Consider the following 17,457-nt stretch of genomic DNA (forward strand, 5'->3'; position numbering starts at 1 on the left):
CTTGGTGTGCTTTTCTGCCATACACGTTTTTAGGTAAACAAAAGGTAACAAGACATAAGAAAACAACAAGGAGGGGTTGCAAAAATAAATAAATAAAAAGTTGGGTGGGTTAGCAGGTGATAGATAAAATGTAGGCGTTAACTTTAAATGATCAAAGACAGAAGATCAATGTCAATTCACACGGCATGCCCACAAGCAAACCCATTTTCTTCATGTCTTCATTGAACATCAGAGCCATATACAGGTGATTAAATTAGGAGTCTAGCACTTTCGAGGAAAAATCTCACACTTTGATGCGTCTCAAAAGAAAAGATCTTTGGCTGATTAAATTAGGCATTAACAATTGATAGTTTGTGCTGGGTGGTTTAAACAAACGTTTGGTATTAAGTAATTTTAATATATATTTGTAGAGACAATTTATGAAAAAAGACTTAGGTCGGATTACTAAAGTACAATAATGAATGTCTCTTAAATAAACTTATTTTATGAATTTATATATATATATATGTGTGTGTATGTGCGCGCGCGCACATGAATGAAGTGACAAATATTCTACATATACTTTTACAAAGCTCTTATGATTTTTAAGCTAATTACATATATAGTTGGTATGAGTTTTGTCGAATTGGCTAGAGTAGATGTGCTCCCGGCTCTGCACCCAAGGCTATAAGTTATATTTAAAAACAAAAAAACAAAAAAAACATATGTCATTAAATCAGGTGACAATGACTTGCTAATAAAATAAACCTTTTTTTTCAGACACAAAATAAACTTCAATTTAAAAATGAAAACTCTAGAGAAAAAGAAGCCGATGGGGCCACTCCTTTTTATCTGCTGTCATCTATAATGAAAAGGAAGCCTCTCGTAACAGATTATTATTACTATTATTTTTTGTGTAATAAAAGTAGGTAAACTTTCCTTCTATAAGTACTCTGAATCCAAGAGAACTGATATCTCTACTCAACCTAGACATTTTCCCTCTAGCTTTACACAATGGAGCTGGAGAGCATACTAGGATATCTTCAAAACAAGACCATCTTAGTAACTGGAGCCACTGGCTTCCTTGGAATGGGTACCATTTCATCTCTCTCTCTCTCTCTCTCTCTCATAGTAACTTAATTTACAAATGCATGCAGTATTTGTGGAGAAAATTCTAAGGGTTCAACCAGATGTGAAAAGGCTTTATCTTCTGTTAAGAGCTTCGGATACCAAGTCAGCCACAGATCGCATGCATGATCAGGTTTATATATAAATACGTATATAACAATGACCAAGTAATTTTATTTTATTCTATAATGACTTTCGTGTATATAAATTCAGATAATTGGGAAGGAGTTGTTCACGGTTCTCAAAGACAAATGGGGCACAAATTTTGATTCTTTCATAGCAGAAAAAGTTGTGGCTGTTCCAGGAGACGTAACTTTTGATGACCTCGGAGTGAAAGAGATTCAAGTTGAGAGAAGAAATGTGCAATGGAATTGAAATCATACTTAATTCTGCAGGAACCACCAACTTTGATGAAAGGTAATTATTATATATGCATATAAGTATATAAACAATAACTAAATAAAAATGCAGTTAGAATTTACATGTATATACTATTTGGTTTACAGATATGATATTGCATTGAGCGTCAATGCATTTGGAGTTCAGCACGTACTGAGCTTTGCAAAGAAATGTCTCAAACTAGAGATGCTGCTCCACGTGTCAACTGGTTAGTGTTTGTTTTTCTTCTCTTGGTTCGAATTAAGAATCTTTTCAGAGGATGTAAAATTGAAAAATGCTAGGCTTACCACATTATCTTTACACGCATTCGATGTCAGGAATGGAGCACACGCATATGTTGTTTTCCCATGGCCTTTTCATATTCTAAACTTTAAGTGTCGAGTTTCATAATAATTTATCATTTCAAATTTTTTTTTTCCCGATCTCCATTTCCTTTTGATTTGCTTCACTGATATGTTGAATGTTTTTCAGCTTATGTATGTGGAGAAAGGGCAGGACTTATACTAGAGGACTCATCTTGCATGGATGAGCTGGAAAAGGAGATCACTAGATTTGATTTCAAAGTGCAAGAGATGAATTTAGTGGAAGAGAAACTGAATGAACTAAAAGCACAGGACGCGACAGAACAAGTTATTACCACCACAATGAAGGATATTGGCATTGAAAGGTTTTTCTGAGCATTGATCTCTGCACAAAGACAATTCTAAGCCACAAATTTTGAATAAAATCAAAAGAAAGAAAGATAATTGTGTTCATAGAAATCTGGAAATTTTATAGCAACAAAAATGTCATTTTTGTCTCACTTATCCTTTAAATGATAGGGCTAAATTGTATGGATGGCCAAACACCTACGTATTTACAAAGGCGGTGGGAGAAATATTTCTAGGCCAATCAAAAGATCATTTTCCCATTGTCATTATACGTCCTAGCGTGATCACCAGCAGTTACAAAGAGCCATTTCCAGGTTGGGTTCAAGGTTTCAGGTATGAAGCTCGCAAACATTTCTTTGGGAAATATAACTCAACTCCAACATTCTGGTCGTGTAAAATTTAATGCCATATGCGTTGAATCTTGGTTGTTACAGAACCATTGACAGCGTAATTGCTGGTTATTGTAAAGGAAAAGTGACATGCCTACTCGTGGACCCTATGTCAGTATTTGATATGGTAAGTTTAGTTAAACTTCTTGGCACCCTAAACATCACAGCGCGACACCCGCCATATGGTATTTACTATAATTTTGAACACAATGATTTTAACTATCCTTTGTTGGGTGTGCCAAAAATGTCTATCTAGAACTAATACAGAGCAATTCAATTTTTTGAAATTATGCAGATTCCTGTTGACATGGTCGTACATTCAATGATTGTAGCAATGGTGGCTAATGCAAATAAATCTTCTAACATCATTTACCATGTGGGAAGCTCTTTGAGAAATCCTATAAATTTCCTTAATATTCACAGTTTTGTCTTCCGATACTGCACCGAAAAACCCTGGATTGGGAAGGATGGAAAGCGTGCCAAGGTTGGCAAGCTTAGATTCTTCAAGACTACGGCTACTTTTCGCATGTATATGCAAATTCGCTTCATGCTACCTTTGGAGGTTTGTAATTTCACCGTTAATAGTAATGTTATACAGTAATTACATATTATATTTATATGCATAATATTACCTTTAATTCTTGTTTGAAGGGTTTAAAGTTCGTGAACAAAGCATTTGGAGGATATTTCCAAGATCTATATGTTAACTATAATCAGAAACTCAAATTGGTGATGCGCTTGGTAGAGCTATACGAACCTTATATGCTATTCAAGGGCATGTACGTATATGCTAGCTCCAGTTTGGTTATTAATTAAACATGTGTTCTTATCACTGAAGTTAATTTGATTTAAATGCAGCTTTGATGACAACAATGCTGAGGAATTGCGAAGGATAACAAGGGAGAGGTTCGTTGATGCGGAAGCTTTCAATTTTGATGCAAGATGCATTGATTGGGAAGACTACATTATGCACACTCACATTCCTGGTCTCCAGAAATATGTTATGATGAAACGATAATCGAGAGGTGCCTGCATTGTCCTATAGAAAATAAATAAATGCAATGATCCATCAATATATTTTGTATCATTGACGGTATATTTACTACTAGAAAAGCTCCAAATAAAGCCACGGATATACCATGGCAAAGATCTTTTTAATGTACCTCTATATATTTGCAATGTACCCATTCCAAGGATATCTAATTTTATTTTGGAAGTACTTAATGTATTCAAAATAATGCATGTCCATCTTAACAATTCACACGCTATAAAATAAAAAAAGATACTGTTAAGATAGACTTCTAGAAAAATCCTGGCAGTAAAGGAAAATTTTTAAAACGGCGATTTGTAACATGCGTGCGATTAAAATATGAAACGGTTGACATGGACATCTATATAAATACAATTGCAAAAAAATATTTACGAAACTTTGTAAGTCGTATGCGTAGCACGCTGATTAAAGTTCTCGACACGCATAAGCGTGTGCAGAGAAGCTAGTCTAATGAGCTTTAGGAGCTAGGGGGATTCTTTGTGTTTTTTTTTTTTTTTTTTGAATTTTCTGTTTGGTGCAATTGAATATTTTCCTCCTTTTTCCCCTTAATTTGAAATACCTTTTATTAGCTTGGGTAAAACACTTTTTCCTATTTTTAATTTTTTGTTTGAATTGTCGTTAAAAGTTCTTTTTTTCAATAATTTGGTAACATATGTTGTATTGTGTTCATTGATAACCTTTACAAAAATAAATCAATTATCATAGATGATAAATGTTTAAACCAACAAGAATGAATGAGAAAAGTTTTTTTTTCCTTTTCTTATTAAGTTTTATTGTATATTGATAAAGGGGCATCATTTAATTTATCGCCTAGGGTCGGCCCTGGCTACAATTTTGTGAAAAGTGATAATTTGATGTATATTGCTTGTGTATTCAGTCATAACCATTACAAAGATATATAGCTGTTAAGGAAAATATCTCCATTAATTAGTCAATATTGTAAATTGATGTTGTACTTATTTGCTTCCTTATTTAGTCTCTGATCAAGCCTTGGTTATAGGTGATAGTTTAGGATACTATTGACTAAATCATTGTATAAAGCTGTAAACCTAGTTGTGGAATGATATATCAAAAATTATAATCCCATTCTATGCTTCTCATCACGGTATCAGAGCAATAGATATCTGGGAAAATAAAAAGCAAACACACAAACACCAAAACAACCTAGCAAAACATAGCCATGGTTGATAGTGCAGACATGAAGTCAACCTCCTCAAGCATGACTTCGCGTTCAAAGTGGGAGAGCCCTAATCATCCACTCTATCTCCATTATTCGGACCAGCCTGGTGCAGTACTTGTGCCACAGCCATTGGTGGAAGACAATTATAGTACATGGGTTCAATCCATGACCATGGCCTTAACGGTCAAAAACAAATTAGGGCTTGTTGATGGGACGGTCAAGAAGCCAAATGAACATGAACATGAAGAATTGCAGCAATGGAATCGATGCAATAACTTGGTTAAGACGTGGCTCTTAGGATTCATGTCAAAAGAAATTGCAGGTAGTGTCATCAACTGCAAGGATGCAAGGCAGATGTGGCTTGATTTGCAAGAAAGGTTTTCTCATGTAAATATCGTTCAATTGTTTCACATGGAAAATGAGATTCATGACTGTGTGCAAGGTAACATGATGGTGAGTTCATATTTCACCAAATTAAAAGGCCTATGGGACGAAAGTGACGTGTAGTGCTCTATCCCTACATGTAGTTGTGATACAAAGAAGGAAATCACTTCTTATGTTGAAACCCATAAAACAATGAAATTTCTCATGGGTTTAAATGACTCATATTCCATTGTTCGTAGTAATACCCTTCTTCTTGAGCCTTTACCCACAATGAATAAGGCCTACTCTCTTGTTCTTTGCCATGAGAGACAGGCAGAAATCTCAAGTGGAAAGCATACTTCCCTTTCTGAAGCAGCAGCTTTTGCTGTGAAGAATGGTGGCCGAGAAACTGAACCAGAGGATGGTGGTCTTCGATGTGGAAAATGTAACGAGACAAATCACAGCACCAAAAACTGCCGTGCTCATCTCAAGTGCACCTTTTGTGGGTGGAAAGGTCATTCCTTAGAATATTGCTGCAAACCCAAAGCGGCTGCTGAAGCTGAACAAAGCCGCTCATCCACTTCCAAGGGTAACCAAGTTGCCGTGCACAACAAAAAGGATGGGATGCCAAACTTTCCTTTTTTTCCAAGAAGATTGCAAGTAGATGCTCGCAATGTTGAGCAAAAACATATCCTCCTTTGCAAATCAAGTTGGTAATTCTTTGAATAATGAAGAACTTTCAGGTAAAGCTTTTTCCTTCATGTCTAATGGCATAAAAAATGTTTGGATCTTGGATAGCGGTGCAATGGACCACATTGTTTGCAGCCCTCATTGTCTCACGTCGTCAAGGTCTATTACAAACCATACCATAGAACTGCCCACTAGTTCCCTTGCCACGGTCACCCACATTGGACAATTTGTCTTCTCTCCCAACCTTGTGCTTGATATGTGTGTACTATTTTTCAAATTAAATTTGATATCCATTAGCAAGCTCGCATATGATTCCTTCTATATTAATATCTTCCTAAAAAAAGTTTGTGTCATACAAGACCTACACTCGGGGAAGATGATTGGGACGGGAATTGAACGGGAAGGACTATACTATCTCGATCCACCAAAGAAAGGAACATGCAATGCCATTCAAACACCCAACCATCACCTTTGGCATCAACGCCTAGGACATCCATCACAAATTGTTTCCATGTTATTTCCTTGTTTTCAACATAAATCTTGTGATTCTAATAAGTGTGTCATCTACCCATTAGCCAAACAAACAAGAGCACCATTTTCATTGAGTTCTATATCCACTAAATCATGTTTTGAATTGATACATGTTGATATCTTGGGGGGAGGGGGGTTGTGGGTATCATGTTCCTTCTGTTTCTGGTGCAAAATACTTTCTTACTATTGTTGATGATTACAGTAGGAGCACATGGATTTATTTGATGAAACACAAATCTGACACACAACAACTCCTTGTCCAATTTATCCATTTGGTCGAAACTCAATTCGACACCAAAGTCAAAATGATTCGAAGCGATAATGGTCCCGAATTTAAACTTAATAGTTTTTATGCCACACAAGGTATCATCCATCAAACTAGCTGCGTTCACACACCACAACAAAATGGCGTTGCTGAACGTAAGCATCGCCATTTACTCAATGTTGCCCGAGCCCTACTCTTTCAAGCCAACATGCCAAAACGTTTTTGGGAGGACGCCATCCTTGCTTCAACCTATCTTATTAATCGCACACCCACACCTCTTCTTCAAGGGAAAATACCTTATGAAAAATTGTTCCACAAAGCACCCAATTACTCACCTTTACGAGTCTTTGGTTGTTTGTGTTTTGCTTCCACTCACACACACAAAGCTTCCAAATTTGATCCCCGTGCCCTTCGTGTTTTTCTTGGCTACCCATATGGTACAAAGGGCTATAGCTTATTTGACCTCCAACTCAACAAAGTGTTTGTCTCATGGGACGTGATTTTTTTTTTTAGACCAATTTAATTATCACTACGACACTTCCGCTGCTCACAACCAATCCTCCAATCCAACCACCTCCCTGTCATACTTTGATCTGGACTCTTTTCCTCCCACATCTCCTATGTCACACGACCCCCTCGCACCTTCCTCTCCACTTTCCCCATCGACTCTCCACTTTCACCTTCCCCCTTCACCTTTTCATCCATCCCCTGTGTCTTCTTCCTCTCCAGACACTACACCCTAAATCTATCAACAGCCAACAGTCCTAGCCAACCCCACCCCGCCATAGAACACGACCTACCAAACCCTCTACTTTTTTGCAAGACTTTCATGTCGAGGTCTCTCTCCCGTCCAGGCCTGCTCCCACATCGTCTATGAACGTGGTTCAGTCTTCGTTAAGTACTTCTCATCCTCTCTCCACTTATTTATCTTATGCTCGTCTCTCACCCCACCATAAAGCCTATATGGCTAATCTCACCCTCTTCAAAGAACCTACTAGTTTTTCGCAGGCTGTCCGGGATCCAAACTGGTGCGCTGCCATGCATCATGAAATTGCTGCCCTTCAAGCCAATCATACATGGACACTCGTGCCTTTGTTGTTGCATAAATGTCCCATTGGATGTAAATGGGTTTACAAAATTAAGCTCAAACCTGATGGCACTCTTGAACGATACAAGACACGCCTCGTTGCCAAAGGTTATAGTCAAGTTGAAGGTGTTGATTACCGCGAAACTTTTGCTCCAATGGCTAAGTTAACCACAGTTTGCGTGCTCCTTAGCATGGCTGCTGTGCAAGGTTGGCACCTCCATCAACTGGATGTGAACAACACTTTTTTAAATGATGATCTCGAAGAGGATGTCTACATGACCTTGCCCCTGGTTTTGGACGAAAGGGGGAGACTCGAGTATGCAAGTTAAATAAATCACTTTACGGTTTAAAGTAAGCTTCGAGACAATGGTTCATTAAGTTTTCCAATGCTCTCAAGGCTACTGGATTTCATCAATCATGGTCCGACTATTCTTTATTCGTCCGAAGTTGTCATGGTAACTTCATTGCTTTACTAGTCTATGTTGATGATGTGATACTAGCAGGGAATAATCTACATGAAATTGAAGAAACCAAGCAGGTTCTCTCTCAACATTTCAAATTGAAAGACTTGGGGCAACTCAAATATTTCTTGGGAATAGAAGTTGCATGATCAAATCGTGGAATTACCCTATGTCAACGAAAATATGCACTAGAAATATTGGATGATGCTGGGTTTTTAGGAGTTAAGCCTTCACGGTTTCCTGTGGATCAAAATTTGTCTCTCACACAAATGGAAGGAAAGGTGTTGAATGATCCTTCATCATATAAACGGCTTGTGGGCAGGTTAATATACTTGACAATAACAAGGCATGACTTGGCTTATGTTGTTCACATGCTAAGTCAATTCATGGAGAAACCTCAGCAACCACATCTTAAGGCTGCACACAAGGTCCTCAAGTACATTAAACAAGCACCTGGACAAGGAATTTTTCTCCCTTCCACAAGTTCATTGCAATTACAAGCATTTTGTGATGCCGATTGGGCTAGATGTAGAGATATTAGAAGGTCGATAACAGCGTACTGTGTTTTTCTTGGTCAAGCACCTATTTCTAGGAAAACTAAGAAACAAACAATTATATCTCGTTCTAATGCAGAGGCTGAATACCGTTCTATGGCCACCACATGTTCTGAAATCATATGGTTGAAGAATACTCTGAAGGATTTAGGAGTGAAACATCCACAACCAGCCAAGCTGTTTTGTGACAATCAAGCTGCATTACACATCGCTTCAGATCCTACTTTCCATGAACGAATGAAGCACATAGAGATTAATTGTCATCTAGTACGAGAGAAGATTCAAGAAGGAATGATACGCACGGCTTACATAAGGACAAGTGATCAACAAGCTGATATATTCACCAAGCCGTTGAGTTCAATGCAGTTTGAAGTTTTATTTAGCAAGTTGGGTGTCATTAACATACACTCCAACTTGAGGGGGAGTATTAAGGAAAATATCTCCATTAATTAGTCAATATTGTAAATTGATATTGTAGTTATTTGCTTCCTTATTTAGTCTCTGATCAAGCCTTGGTTATAGGTGATAGTTTAGGATACTATTGACTGAATCATTGTATAAAGCTGTAAACCTAGTTGTGGAATGATATATCGAAAATTATAGTCCCATTCTATGCTTCTTATAAGAAGTAATAACTACTGCCTAAACTACAAGGATTGCTGGACTAGAGAAGGGAACAAGATCAGTTCAAGGTCTGCGGCAATCTACTCCTTTGATTGAGATTTGATATCGTAACACTCCCCCTCAAGTTGGAGAGTGAAGGTTCAGAACTCTCAACTTGCGAATAATCATATTGAAGGAATCTCTTCCAAGTGGTTTTGTGAAGATGTTTGCCAACTTGTGGGAAGAAGGCGTGTATGCAGCAATAATCATCCCGGATTGAATTTTCTCCAGTACCAAGATATGTTTTGTACGCTTGTGAAAAACTAGATTGGCTGCTATGTGTAGTGCAGCTTGATTGTCACAATGCAAAACATGGGGCTCTTGGATATTGACTTGAAAATCTTGTAACAAGTATCTCAACCAAATTATCTCACAAGTTGCATGCGCCATGGCTCAATATTCGGCTTTGGCTGAAGAGCATGAGACAACATTCTAGTTCTTTGTTTTCCATGATATTAGTGCATCGCCTAGAAAGGTACAATACTCGATTGTAGATCTTCTTGTAGTTGGGCAGCTTGCCCAGTCAGAGTCACAAAAGGCTGTCAGCTTTAGGTTGTTTTCTGAAGGAAACAAAAGTCCTTGGCCTAGTGAACCCTTTAGATATCGCAAAACTCGAAGTACTGCCTTAAGATGTGGCTTGCATGGCTAGTGTATGAATTGGCTAAGTATATGTATTGAGTAAACAATGTCTGACCTGGTTACAGTAAGGTATATGAGCTACCCAACAAGTCTCCTATAGTGAGCAAGGTCATGTAACAGATCACCATCAGTTGGAGTTAGCTTTAGCTTTTGCTCCATGGGAAAATCATATGGGCATGGTCCGAGAAGACCAGCATCTTTTAGAATATCCAAGGTGTATTTTTGTTGAGAGATGACAATTCCACACTTGGATCTTGACACTTCAATGCCCAAAAAGTATTTGAGATCACCTAGGTCTTTGATATGAAATTTTTCATGAAAGACTCCTACGAGAGATTTAATGGATGTTGGATCATTGCATGTAATTATAATGTTGTCAACATAAATCAATAAAGTAGTGCAATATGAGTCATGTGACCTGCTGAATAGAGAGTAGTCTGCCTTGGACTGATTAAATCCCTCCATTTTTATAGCATTGGAAAATTTGGAAAACCAGTTTCGTGATGCTTGTTTAAGTCCATATAGTGACTTGTTGAGTCAACACACAAGATTCTCCCCAGTAGACGAAAGCCCGGTGGAGGAAGCATATATACTTCCTCATCAAGATGTCCATGGAGGAACGCATTTTGGATGTTGAGTTGGTGGAGAGGCCAATGCTGAGCGGCAGCAATTGCAAGCAAGCATCGAACAGTGACAAGTTTAGCGGTAGGGGAGAAGGTCTCATGATAGTCAAGGCCTTCTTGTTGAGTGTAGCTTTTAGACACTAAGCGAGCTTTGTAACGCTCAATGGTGCTGTCCGAATGATGTTTGATTTTATACACCTATTTGTAACCAATGGGCTTATGACCATGAGGTAGGGACGTGAGCGTCCATATGTTATTTTGCTCCAAAGCAGTAATCTTAGCGGTCATGGCTTGTTGCCAATTGGGGTCATGTGCAGCTTGATCATAATAAGTCGGCTCTAATTGACCTGAAATAACAACTAAGAAAGAAAGATATGCAGGTGATAGACGTGCATAAGAAACAAAATTTGTTAGAGGAATAATGAGTACCTATCATAGAACTTGGCATAGAGTCAGACAATGGAACCTGGGTATGCAACATAACATAAGACACTTTATAATCACGACGCCAAATAGGAGGTCGTGTAGGACGAGTGGAGTGACGAGTTGGTTCCAGATAAGGTGAGCTGTCACCGAGGAATCCAGTTTTGTGGAGGCAGAAGCGATGGGCAGAGTTGGAGGAAAAGAAACTGGCTATGGCAAGGCAAGAAGAGTGGAGTTATGATGGTCCACATGAATGGTGGAAAAATTGTTAGATTCATCCACAAGAATAACAGAAGGTGACTCCTCCACTAAAGGATGAGATTAGTCAAGATGCTGTGAAACATCAGGTTGATGGCGAAGTGTGAAGGATGGATTCATACATGGCTCATGAGAAGTGTCTATGCATGGCAAAACAACTGGGTTTGGCCATATGTTACATTCAGAATTTGAATAAGGAAAAACATTCTAATAAAAAATGACGTCACAACTAGAAAAAAAAATTGTTTCGTTGTGAGATCATGAAGGTAATATGCCTTTTGCCCTACAGGGTAGCTAGTGAAGATACAACAACCGGCACATGAGTCAAATTTCTGGACAGGATGGACATTTGTGGCATAGCAAAGACACCCAAAGACTCGCAAGTGATCCAATGAGGGTGCACGATCATAGAGTAGTTCATAAGGGGACTTTCTTGACAACAAAGGAGTGGGCATGCGATTAATTAGATAGGTAGCAATAAGGACACATTCACCCCAAAAGATTAAAGGAACATTTGAATGAAATCGTAAAGCACGAGCAACATTTAAAATGTGGCGATGTTTACGCTCAACCACTCCATTTTGTTGAGGAGTATAGACACATGTAGTTTGATAAAGGATGCCATGCTCCATAAAAAAATGGGTGCATAGAAGCGAACTCACTACCATTGTCAACACGTATTGCTTTTATATCTCGATTAAATTGAGTACGAACAAAAGCTGAAAAGATTTTAATAATGGCTGAGTTTCATATTTGAAGTGCATCAAATATAACCAAGTGCAACGAGTATAGTCATCTACAATGGTTAAAAATAGCATGCACCAGAATGAGAAGTAACTTTATGAGGTCCCCAAATATAACAATGAATTAAAGAAAAAGGTTCAATATAAGAAATTAAACTTCTACCAAAAGGCAATCTAGTTTGCCATGCATAATGACATGCATCACATTGATGAGAAGAGTTAGAAAAAATAGTTGGATTTATTTTAGTAAGTAATTGTAGGCAAGCAGGTGAAGGGTGACCAAGATGTTGATGCCAAAAATTTGATGAAGTAGAGATGTGATTTGAGGATGGGTGAGTAGGAACAAGGTGAATATAATAGAGTCCACCATGTTGTTTACCCAAGCCAATTGTCTTCTTCATTGCCAAATCCTGCAAAAGACAAAAATCATGAAAAAAGGGGACACAACAATTCAGAGATTTGGTAAGCTTGCTAATAGACATTCAATGAATCCTAAAAGAAGGGACACAAAGAACATTGTGTAAAGAAATATTGGAATCAAAAGATATGGACCCAATGGAATGTATTGGAGCGTTAGCACCAGTAGGTAATTTAACAAATGAAGGAGTCGATGAAGACGACAATTGAGAAAAAATTGAAGGTCGGGATGTGATGTGATCCGTTGCATCACTATCAAGAATCCAAACCTGTGAAAAATTATTGGAAGAAACTGAATTTTGAAAATTAGAAAAATAAGAACTTGTCAGACTTGTAATGTTTGTTTCCACGTGATTGGCAAAGGTGGAACAAAACTTATCCATGATAAAGAGTAGAATTTTGAGATACAGAGAGCTCTCAAACAAAATAATAAAAAACGACCATAAGGCTAAGAAGAAATCAAATCGTGGTGAAGGTCCCAGAGCTTATTGCTCTGATACCATGTGAAAAGTGATAATCTAATGTATGTTGCTTGTGTATTCAATCATAACCATTACAAAGATATATAGCAAATTATATAGAAACATATATGGAAAGAAGTAATAACTACTGCCTAAACTACGGGGACTACTGGACTAGAGAAGGAAACAAGATTAGTCAAAGGTCTGCAGCAATCTACTCCTATGATTGTGATTTGATATCATAACAAATTTCTTGCAAAGGGAGGACCATGTAATCCTTCTGTGAAAACATTTGCAAGTTGTTCATTTGTATGTATGTACTGCACAATAGGATCTTTGCGCTAACCACACTTCCCTTCAAAGTGAAAATCAATATCAAGATGCTTGATCCTAGAATGATAAACATAATTTGAACTTAGAGCCAAGGCAAACAAATTGTCACAATGCATTAAAGGAGGCTCTGGCAAGAACTCATGTAAATCAGCAAACCTGTCGAATCCATACAACGTCAGTAGCAATATTAGCTAAGGCACTATACTCTTCTTTTGAAGAACTTTAAGCTACTAGTCCTTGTTTCTTTGACTGCCAAGTGACTGGATTATGACCAAGAAACACAATGAAACATATTGTTGATATTCGAATAAACGGATCTCCAACCCAATCAACATTGCTATAAGCTGTCAACTACATTGGACCAGAAGAAAATAAGATGCCATATTGAAGTTTGACTTGAATATATAGTAAAATTCTTTTCACAACATAGAAATGAGACTCTATAGGATTTGTCATGTATTGGCACATAGTGTTTATTGCATAAACAATATTAGGCGTTCTGAATGTCAAATACTGTAAAGCTCCTACCAGGCTGCAAAACAAAGTTGATCTTTCAAAGGTTCACCATTTGTTGTCAGAATTTGAGAATGGGGTTTGCAGGTGTTAAGCATGCCTTGCAACTACTCATGCCTGCTTTAGCTAACAATTCTTTCACATATTTATACTGGTTAACAAAGATAGTTCTAGTGGATGTATAGGAGAATTTGAGTCCAAGAAAGTAAGTTATCCCATATCTTTAAGTTCAAATAATGAGGCCAAATTCTCAATAGTTTCTTGAACAAGAACTATATTTGAGCATGTCAAAATAATGTCATCCATATAGAGCGATAAAACAATGACATCTGAACCTATATGCTTAATGAACAAACTAGGATCAGAAGTGAGGTGCTCTATATAAACATGAGAAACAACTCCTTACAAGGCGGACGAAAGATTGGAGAAATTAGAGAGCACCAAAAGAGTCCTACAACTTGCTAGGGTTTTATTATTTCTACCTTATGTTTTTGCTTATTGCAAATTTAATGACTATGTGTAACTAAGTTTCTTTTGCTAGGGCATGATGCAACCCTAGTATGATAATCTTGTTTTCTTATTTTGCATATCTTTTGATTGTCGTTTGATGTTGGATTCTTAATCACTGTCATTAATAACTTGATTAATTTTCTTAATGCTTGATCTGTTGAGTTGTATTCTACTTAGTATTCTTTTAGCTTTCCTTGCCAACTTTGTAAGGTATTTCTCAAGCTCAAGGTTATTAGACAAGGTTAAATTTGTATCTAGTTATTTTCCTTTGACTGTGTTCATCAATGGCTCAACATAATCAAGGAATGCCAAAGGTAAACTTAGCATTACATTCATTAGAATGCATTAGGTTATGACTAGTCAACTTGTATATGTTTGACTAGTATCTTTTGTTCATCACGAGGTCTGCCAACTCATTTCATTTTCCAGCTGAATCCTAACAAATTTTGTCTTATTCTCTTATATTCTTATGCTGCCATCTGTCTGTTTTAGACTTAGGAATTTTGGGTAAATGGTCCCTTCATTCCTTTTGGAGCCGTCACTTCAGTAAAGGGATTTTTGAGAGGTTGTGAGTTTCTCCTCCTTTGCTCTCCTCTTCTTTGGAGTGATTTCTCCATCTTTTCATAAATGAGTTTTTCAATTTGATTTTGAAAACTACTTTGAAATTTATCTAGCTAAATCAAACACATTCTCATATAGATCTAAGTTGGATTCTATATTGATTTCTTCAAGAGTATGGTTTCTTGAAGAAATTGATAATTTCATTTTGAATATAAATCTCTCGTTCTTGTTTGGAGTTGAGTTGTGTGAGTTGGTGCCATGGGATGAACGAGCTGAGGAGGAAGCTTCCATTGCCATGAAGAACTAGCTGCAAGCTTTGCTAAGTTTGGAAAAGAAGATTGCATATAGGAGGTATAGCTCATTTCCTACATAGATCTAGGTTTCCTTGAGCTTGCTTATGATTTCTCTGTAAGAATCTTCTTTGGTTAGTAGATTGCTTGGTTGGATGATGACTCCCAGTTTTTCTCAATGATGTCTGTTGTTCATGTTTTTCTGCTGTTGTATTCTTGCTGTTGACTAGTCATCATTTGAATGTTGCTATATATATACATGATCTTGATGTATACACTACTCACCTTAGTTGTTGCTAGCATAGGGGATGCCTAGATTGACGGGTCCTTCTAAGTGCCAAAATTGTCACTAGTGATCTTATAAGTTCGCAAGTATTGGCAGTTTCTTCTGTATGTGTGATTATTGCTAGTTTATGACTAATAGTTGACTAGTCATATTGATCTCAGGTTAAGTTAAGGTTTGTGTAGTTGGCAAGTCTTTAAAGTAACCTTTAATTTACCCATCTTCACCTTAGTACCAATCTCATGATCACCATCTAGATTTTTAATTGAGTTTATCTTATGAAAATTAGAGTAAATACCATACTTAATTTGAGGCTTGCTTCTTATGATTAAGATTTGTAATTCTTCTAGGGTAATTATCATTCTCCTAAGGATTACATGCTCGTTAGAGTTTTTCACTGATCTTAATTAATGAGTTTCTATATGTTCATATTTGACTTAAATACCATAGGCGAAATTTATCCTTGAGTTCTGCTTTTGCATCATCAAAACCATCGATGCAAGTTTGCTGCATGTAGAAATATTTGAGTTTCCCTAAATACTGTGAGAGCGATTTTCGTCCCACAGAATATTAAATCTAAGATTCCGTCTTCCCCTTCGTCGTCTCTTTCTCCCTGCAAAATAAATTGGAATGAGAGGACCACACTCAGGGGTGTTGGCTAAAGGCCCTCCGATGCCTTAGTTAGTTCAATTGATTCGTAGAGAAACAATAGCTAAAAAGGGTACGGAGATGTATGTATGGTGTGAACCCGGCGGCCAGAGCCTTGTGTGGTGGCTGGAGCCTTGTGTAAGAGAGAGAGAGAGAGAGAGAAAGAGAGAGAGTATGGCGGCTAGGGTTTGTGAAAGATAATTTCTGCAGAGTTTCAGAGAGGAATTTAGACGTACCTCAACCCTTGTGTGTAGCCATCTATTTATAGGGGTCTCGGAGACTAGGATTCTAGAAGAATAATTCCACATATGGAAAGGAATTATTCTTCCCTAATTTGGCGAGATTTGTGTAATTAGGGATTTGATTTAAATCAAATCCCTAATTAAGGTAAGAATCAAATAAATCCCCAATTAAATCAGGTAACTCCCAATTAAATCGAGTAATTCTCAATTAGGTCAAATAATTCCCAAATTGATTGGCTTAATTATTTGACCTAGGACCTGAGATATTTTGTTCCCACAAACACCATAGGTAATTCATGAAAAAGGAAAACTAAGCGGCAGCATCAATTGAATTAATTAATAGATACGTAAATAAGATTACTAGTGGTAAATTCATTATCACGTGCTTTCATCAATTTGAATTTCTCATCTTTGTGTGCTTTGACTTTTTATTTTTATTTTGTTTTTTAATTTTTGGTTGTTTTAGTTAATTGAATCACTCATTCAAAAACCCCCTTTGTGCTTATGTGAATAAGCTACATGTTTAATTTCCTGTATATATTAATTAGAGCAGTTAAAGTTTTTTGTAAAATAAATTAGGTTAAACTCAATCCTCGTGGGAATGACCTCGTGCTTGCCTTGCTAAATTGTGATTGACCTTCTGCACTTGTGAAGTATAAGTTGTGTTTGAAAAAATCTTTGTTTTCAGGTTATTTAAAATTCACAACAGAATCTTCAGATGCAAGATATGTGTATATACACCAACTTGAAATGGAGTGTTGGTGTGAGTCATTACTTTCTTTTTCTTGTAAGTTTTCATGTTGTTTGGTAGATTGATATTGGCGAAGCATAGCGGCAATGGCACGACAGCGAGGGCGACATTAGGAAGTTTGGTTCAATGGATATGATGACCGTGGGAACGACTCTTGAACTGTTGGGCTTTTTTTCCATTTTTCAAATCGAAGTTATAATTTTACGTGCAGACAGAAGTAAGACATGTCAAAGAAAATTAAGATAAGATCTAAATAAGGATAGGAAAAGTTTAGTCCTCCTTGAAATGGCAAATAAATTAAGAATAGAAGGAGGTGGGCCTTTTACCCAAAATAAAAAAAGGACGTAGGCATGCGACCTTTCACATTGTAAC

The 17,457-nt window shown here is 37.1% G+C and overlaps 1 protein-coding gene and 1 pseudogene across 2 annotated transcripts; both read left to right on the top strand.

Annotated features, from left to right (window-relative positions):
- Window positions 1-927: 927 nt before the first annotated feature.
- Window positions 928-3,738, top strand: LOC103328293 (fatty acyl-CoA reductase 3-like). Of its 2 annotated transcripts, XM_008230684.2 has the most exons (10): window positions 928-1,072; window positions 1,137-1,240; window positions 1,321-1,524; window positions 1,614-1,714; window positions 1,978-2,173; window positions 2,328-2,489; window positions 2,591-2,672; window positions 2,841-3,107; window positions 3,197-3,324; window positions 3,404-3,738. In XM_008230684.2, exons 3-10 carry the CDS (start codon window positions 1,466-1,468, stop codon window positions 3,561-3,563), a joined length of 1,155 nt encoding a protein of 384 aa, XP_008228906.2. In that variant the 5' UTR covers window positions 928-1,072; window positions 1,137-1,240; window positions 1,321-1,465; the 3' UTR covers window positions 3,564-3,738. The 2 variants fall into 2 exon arrangements, with proteins under 2 accessions (XP_008228906.2, XP_088900320.1); XM_089044194.1 differs by lacking the exons at window positions 928-1,072; window positions 1,137-1,240 and having other exon boundaries at window positions 1,464-1,524; window positions 3,197-3,286; window positions 3,404-3,632.
- A 1,047-nt stretch (window positions 3,739-4,785) lies between these two features.
- LOC148921578 (uncharacterized) lies at window positions 4,786-6,011 on the top strand (annotated as a pseudogene).
- The last annotated feature ends 11,446 nt before the right edge of the window (window positions 6,012-17,457 follow it).

This window comes from Prunus mume, linkage group LG1, assembly GCF_029339155.1.
Source record: "Prunus mume cultivar Tortuosa linkage group LG1, ASM2933915v1, whole genome shotgun sequence".
In the NCBI taxonomy this organism is placed as follows: domain Eukaryota; kingdom Viridiplantae; phylum Streptophyta; class Magnoliopsida; order Rosales; family Rosaceae; genus Prunus; species Prunus mume.